This window comes from Oryza glaberrima, chromosome 5 (genome assembly GCF_000147395.1).
Source record: "Oryza glaberrima chromosome 5, OglaRS2, whole genome shotgun sequence".
NCBI classification, from domain to species: domain Eukaryota; kingdom Viridiplantae; phylum Streptophyta; class Magnoliopsida; order Poales; family Poaceae; genus Oryza; species Oryza glaberrima.
In genome coordinates this window covers 13,054,808-13,062,159 of record NC_068330.1, presented here as the reverse complement: position 1 = coordinate 13,062,159, position 7,352 = coordinate 13,054,808, and the positions used below count along the sequence as shown (strand labels likewise).

Sequence of the window (7,352 nt, the reverse complement as noted above, 5' to 3'; positions counted from 1 at the left end):
AAGTGCAGTTTTGCTTGGATGTCCTATTAGAATCTAAGTGTGTCGTGTCATTTGGATGCATGTTCTATTAGGCACCCCAACAAATCTCCTTTGGTGTCATCATGAAAGTAACTTTTGTCTCCATCACATATACTCAGCTGCACGGGTCAAATTAAGCCGCATAGGCATGCCATTACTATGTAGGTACTCCCTCCGTTTCACCTTCCATTTCAGATTATATCTAAGATTAGATGAGACATTACCTACTACAATGTTCTTAGATAGCACATCTAATTCTAGATTGTTATATTCTAGGATGAAGGGATCATATTAGCTAGGATAAAAACTCAAATTGAGTTTCAAGTTTACAACAACTTTAATCCTTTGTGCAGCTTGCTTTCCTCACCTTGGCCCCGTCCCGTGTGGAGAATGCCCCCCCCCCTACGGCACGGCTTAGTCTGTTATATTTTTGTTGTCAGAGTGGATTCGGATATATTAGAGATGAAGCTCTAGAATGTCATCATCGCAAAAAGGAAAAAAAAAACTATAAAGGATGCGACTACAGAGAGCGCATGCACTCGTTAGTGCTAACCAGCGACCATCATTTTTACCTAAAATAGTACAGTGTGTATCCACTCGTTACCCTTCATACTAAAAGTAGTAGCACCTGCCACTTGCATCCTCATTACCCATCTAAATTTTATATACAATTTTCTCTTAAATTACTTATCTGATCTACGATTCGATTACACCATTGTGTTCGTTGCAATTAAATTTGTATAATATTTTACGTGATTATATTATGATGAAAATAATATTTTTGTTTGTAAATTACTTTTATTATATATATAAATTACTTTTAGATTTGATCAAATTACTTCTTATATATTCATAATGCTATGAGTTGATTGCTTTTATTACTATTTTTAGTCAATTCCATAATTTGTGCTGATTAATTTAGTTTCTAGATAGAGTTTTGTTTTTATCCCTACAACAGATTTACTTATAATGTCATAAAAAAGTTGATTTCTTTTTGTCTTAATTTACTTCTATAATATATGTAAATTACTTTTAGACTTTATTGAATTTACTTTTATATGTCTAAGAAGTAATTTAGTGAAATCTAAAAGTAATTTAGATATATTATAAAAATAATTTGTAATTTTTCATCGTAATATAACCATGTGAGATCTTGTTGTAAAGATTTAATTGCAACGAACACTATGGTGTAATCGGATTATTGATCCGATAAGTAATTTAAGAGAAAATTTTATAAGAAGGGAAAAAAAGATATGGATTTCTAACACTCTGATGTTTCTCTCAAATTCTAAACTCTGATGCTTCCTGACTAAATCGGATGGCCGCGCTAGGCGTCGCTATGTAAGACCATATTGAGAAGCCTCTCGTTATAGATTTTACGCATCTGGAACATTATTTTGGAGAATTATATGTGCAAAGAAGAGAAGAGTTTTGAGTCGGAGAAGAAATAGAAAATGGAGAGCTATAGCTAGCGCCACAGCCCACATCAACCTTTAGCAATGTTTAGGCCCCTTGTAAGGCCCAAGTCTAACTACCGTAAACCTTCATGAGGACCAAATTAACAAAGAAAATATAGGCTGAAGGAGTATGGGCAGGCAACTATGTAAAAATTTGGGCCCTTGGACGGAGATGGGTGGCATGACCCTTTGTCCTAGCCCTAAAGATTGGCAAGCCGCACGCGGGAAGAGTTGGACGGTCCATTGCATCTCTACATTTGTAGCTAAATATCCTCTACATTTGTAGCTAAATCTATCATTGTCGGTCAGCGTTCATGGTTTTTTTTAAATAAAATTCACATAAAAATTTATATTTCTATTGTGTATTTATTTTCATAACATCCCCAACACACCCACACCCAACATAACACCGAGGTTTGACTAAGGAGTTAATTTAAACGGTTTTAATAGTTGAGAATTATTTTCTACTACAAATATGATAGTTGACGGAGTAAATTTCCCATCTGAACATGAACAAGCCTAAACTGGACATATATGAGTAATTGGATGTCGCTGACCTGTTGGAAAAGTTAATTATAGATATAAAATGATTCACTTCTCTACTTATCTCTACTATTATAAAAGTTGAAGATGTTTTTTCCAACGAAATTTCGTACGTCGCTCCTAATCCGATTTCGATTGCTCGTGTCGCGTGTCTTTCTTTCCGAACACATTTTAAAATCGAATAATGCCCGATCGAGTCCGCCTGCGCGTCTGCGCGTCACTCCAATTGTCCTTGATCCCAAACCCCAGCCGTGTGCCCGTGTGCAGTGTGGCAGGAAGATAACAACTTGATGTACTCGTATGTGATTTAGATTAAATCTAAATTGAACCATCTTGCAATCGTCACATTGAAATTTTCGAACAAAGCAATCCACCCCGATTCTTAATAGACTCAAACAGAAACAAAATTGAAAATCGAACAAAGCCAGGCAGGAAGGATACCAAGTTCAACATGAAAGGAAGTTGTGACGTGGATTCGATTTGGACTCACAATTGGATGGAATTAACCCCAGAAATACAACAATGAGTCCAAAGGACTGCTACAACAAACAATCGAAAAAGCAATCCCAAGGCCACTTAGGAACCTGCCGGTTTGTCACACACCAATGGCACCTTTTCATTTTTAACCCTATAACTATTTCTCATTAGATGTATCTATACTAATCTCTACTATTATAAAGTTAAAGATGTTTTTGACGGTACTTTGGTACATCATCCGTGTATGAGTCAGTTTTTAAGTTCGTTCACTTTTAGAAATACATATCCGTATTTGAGTCAATGTTTAAGTTACTTCGCTTTTGGAAATATATAAGTAGTTGTATAAGAAATCTCTTTAAAAAAACTTGCATGATAACTTGAGATGATCGGACTCCTAATTACAGCTTATGATTTTCTAAATGAATATATCCAAGCATACCTTAATTAAACCGTATAACAATAATAAGATTAAAATAACCCTTACCCGTTGCAACGCACGGGCATTTTTTCTAGTATATTATAAAAATTGAAGATGTTTCCGCGGTCCGTCATCCGTGTTTAAGTCGGTTATATCTTTACTATTATAAAAATTGAAGATGTTTTTGCCGGTACTTTGGTACGTCATCAGTGTATGAGTTGGTTTTCCAGTTCGTTCAATTTTTGAAGTACATATCCGTATTTGAGTCGGTTTTTAAATTCGTTCGTTTTTGGAAATACAAAAGGATTTGTATAAGAAAACTTGCATGCTATCTTTAGATGAACGGATTTCTAACGGTAGCTCATGATTTTCTAAAAATATATATATCCAAGCGTATTCATACAGTGAATTTCATCTTAACTAAATCATATAACAATAATAATATTAAAATAGCTTTCACCTGTTGTAACGCCTGGGCTTTTTTCTAGTAATAATAAATACAAGGTGGTATATGATGTATCATCAGTTCATCACCATCAATATGATCACTCTCATATCACCCTAACTAGAGTCGCCAGCCGGTGTGATTGTGGTTGTGGACGAGGCGCCCTCGTCGCCGCCGTCTTCTTCGCCGGGAGAGAAGAGATCCTTGCACAGCTCGCCGTAGAACCTGCAGACGAGCTCGACGAACACCGGCGACTTGAGCCGCTCCCAGCACCGGAGGAGCTCCTCCACGTCCTGCAGGTCCCGGACCTTCCCCTCCTCCAGCAGCATCTCCATCAGCCGCTTCTCGAAGCTCCGGCACGGCCCCTCCTCCTCCTCCCCGCCGCTCCTCCTCGACCGCAGCCGCGCCACCATCTTCACGTACGCCGGCGTCTCCGGCGACGGCACTGGCGCGAGCACGGTCGCCGCTTCTTCCTCCTCCGCCGCCGCCTCCTCCTCCGGTGCTACCACGCTCCGCGCGGTGGCGCCGGCGGCGCTCTCGCCCTGATCAGTGGAGGACGCAGTAGTGGTAGCTGGCGGCGGGACGAGCGGCCAGAACACCGCGCGGACCGACCGGAACGTGCGTCGTCGTGGGTGGCGGCGGTGGCGGTGGCGGCGCGGGCTCATCTTGGAGGCGGCCCTGCGGAGGGTGCGGAAGCGGAAGGCCCTGACGGAGAGCGCGGCGGACGCCGGGATGCGGAAGAGGCGCGCGAGCGCTCTCCGGCATGGCGCCAGGAGGCCGCACGCCACGCAGGAGGGAGCCAGGGGACGCGTCGACGACGAGGCTTGCATCGTCGTCGTCGTGTAGCTGGCGCGCTAGGAGGGAGAGTTTCTTCTTGGTCAGTTGGTTTTCTTGGATATAATTCTGTGATCATCCATGGGATTAGCGTATGTCTAATATAGAGAAAGGGATTTGGTGATGGTGGCATGCACGTTGGGGTGTGTACGACGTAGGTAGCTAGTGGGGTGGCATGCACGACGATGAGTTAGGTAGCCAGGTATCTTCGATCGGTACAAGCTACTAGCATGCATGCGGTGCGTGGGTGTTTTTTCTCTGTTGCGTGCGTGTGCGTGCGTTTCATATGATTGTATTAGTTGGAACCACAATGGCTAGAGACTTGTATTAAGGACACGACTACAACAAGCACGGTAGCGCTTTAGTCCTAGCTAAGCAGTGACGCAACGTACTTATCGAAAATAGAAACACCGCACACTAGCCTACCTACATGTATAGATAGCCATAAGGCCCAAGGCCCGACGGCCCGGCTCAAGCACGGTACGGCCCAACTGGGGGTCGTGCCCTTGTCGGCCCGGCCTGACCGTCGGGCCGTGCTAGGGCTTCCCCACCAGCACGCTGGGCCGGCACGGCCCATGCACTGTATAATGGTAGGCATGGCCCGACCAGCCCATTGCCGAGCCGTCGCCCGCCGCATATATAAGGCCGCCGCTCCATGCCTCCACCTCAACGTGGCCCCAATCACAAACCCTAACCCTAGCTGCCTCTCAACCGCTCCGTGCCTCCGCCTCCGTCGCTTCACGCCTCCACCTCCATCGCTCCATCCCTCTCCGTCGCCGTCTCCGATGAACGCCTCACCGGATCTACCACCAAGGATCGGCGGCCTCCCGCTGGGGACATGAGGGCCATCTCTGCTCTACCTTTTTCTTTCATCTCTGTCTCTCCGGTCGCCGGATCCATGACGGCGTGACATCATCTCGTCTCCGATCATCGGATCGACGGCCGCACTGTCGATTTCCTCTCCCCTTTGTACTTTTTTTTGCCACCCTTGTTGTTTCTCCGTGAGCTCTTTGTCAGATCACCCCCCAAACCCAATCTTTGCTCTCTTCTTCTCATAGATCCATCGATCTGTATCATCAACGGCAACTCCGGTGCTCCGGATGCGCAGGTACAGACCTCTCTCTGCTCTCTCTCTCTCTCTGCTATGTGCTCCTGCTCTCTCTTATCCCTAACTGCTCTCTGCTCTATCTATGTCTTGTAGGTTGCTGAGCGGTAGCCGCCATTGAGGAACCAGAGTGTCGACGATGGACGATCCAACCTCTTGCAACTACGAGTTGAGGACGATGGGGATGCAGGGTGATGATGAAGATGACATAAAGAAGGAACGCGTGCAGGTGTACGGCAACACTTCGTCACCTCAGAACGATGGGTCGCAGCCAGAGACGGAGCCAGACGTGGATGGTATCGGTGATGGTGGCACTAGCGTGTCATCCGGCCGTCTCAAGTGCTAGCAACAAGCGGCCAAGATCATCCAAGGTATGGGATGACTTCAAGAACTCTTTGAATCACACAATGGTCGTCGGGTTCGCATTTCTGGTAAATGTAATTTCTGCAAAAAAAAAAAAACATTGTCCGCTCGTTTATCTAGTGGTACTAGTCATTTGCTTAGACATATTAAGTCATGCAAACCTAGAACTATTAGTAAACATTCTCTATGCGAAGAGTATAGTTTGACTAATAAGATTTTTTTTTTCTATTACTCTAGACAATGCCTCTGCTAATGTTAATGCAATGGATAGTCTAAAACCTCAGCATTCTGGTTATGTTGGTGATTTATATTTGCATCAACGCTATGCATGTCATATCATCAATTTAATTGTTAAGGCTAGTCTAGATGTTTTCAAACCCATGCTTCAAGATTTTAGAACTGTCATCCCATTTGTGAATGCATCTAATCAGCGCATTGTGTTCATCCTCGTAAGTTTGGTTTGGACATGGATGTTAGATGGAATGCAACTTATCTAATGCTTAAGCATCTCTTGCCACATAGGGAGATTTTTGGGGTGTTTATTGCTACTCACCATCCAACTGTTGATGATCATGCATTACTAACTGATTTACAGTGGACAGTTGTTGAAACTATTCTTTTATTCCTTGAACAATTTTATGATTCAACTATTATATTTTCTAGTGTTTATTATCCAACATCTCCATTAATTATACATCACATTCTTGTGAATGCTGGACATCTAAAGACTTATGAGAATGGTAGGAACTTTAGATCTGTTGTTATTCCCATGAAAACTAAGTTCTTGTCATACTGGTCTACGATTCCATTTCTGTATTCATTTGCTTTTATCTTGGATCCTAGGGCTAAAATCAAAGGTTTTACCAATGTTCTACAAATTATGTCGCAAATTATGACTTATGCTTATTTAACTGAGGTTAGGGCTGCAATGTATGATATTTTTTCTAAGTATGAAAGTAAGTTTGGTGCTGTTAGATTACAAAGGACAACCCCAAGTAGTACTTCTGGTAAGAAAAAGACAACTTGGGGAAAGATTTTTGGTGCTGGTGCTAGTGGTAGTGACACTGTCAACCAATTCGACAGTGACTTCAATATCCTTAACTAGTGGCATGAGCACAGCCACTCCTATCCTATTCTTTCCATATTAGCTAGAGATGTTTTGGCTATTCATGTTTCTACTATATCGTCGGAGTCTCTTTTAGCTTAACTGGCAGGATCATCGAGGAGCGACGATGGCGTCTAGGTCCTGACATGGTGCAAGCTCTGGCATTGATCAAAGACTGGGAGCAAGCAGATAGAAAATTGCAGCACACCATGGAGAATGTAGAGCTTATAAAATCTTTTGAGAATATGTATCTTGATGATGTAACCATTGGCAGAGGCATTGCCACTGAGACTGGATGACTGTATTGGACTTGGACTTTATTATGAAAACACTTGAAAGCTATGGGCTGCACTCTTTTTTCCTTTCTAGGGTTTTCTCACGAGGTGTGAGATTTTACCTAGAAAGGTTTTTAACGAGGCAGCCATTGCATTACACAACAACTTTATTTTTGAAATTCTTGTGCCTTGTGTGATTTGTGACTTGTGAATTCTGATTGGTGAATGAATGAATGGTGAATGCCTGATCTGAGATTTGTAAAGTGGTGAATGTTTAAGTGATTTGTAATGTTTATGAAATTGCCAATGTAA

At 42.8% G+C, this 7,352-nt stretch overlaps 1 protein-coding gene across 1 annotated transcript; it reads right to left on the bottom strand.

Moving 5' to 3' along the window:
* Positions 1-3,285: 3,285 nt before the first annotated feature.
* LOC127775086 (uncharacterized) lies at positions 3,286-4,245 on the bottom strand. Its single transcript, XM_052301395.1, has one exon. It carries the CDS (start codon positions 4,186-4,188, stop codon positions 3,475-3,477), a length of 714 nt encoding a protein of 237 aa, XP_052157355.1. The 5' UTR covers positions 4,189-4,245; the 3' UTR covers positions 3,286-3,474.
* Between the last annotated feature and the right edge of the window lie 3,107 nt (positions 4,246-7,352).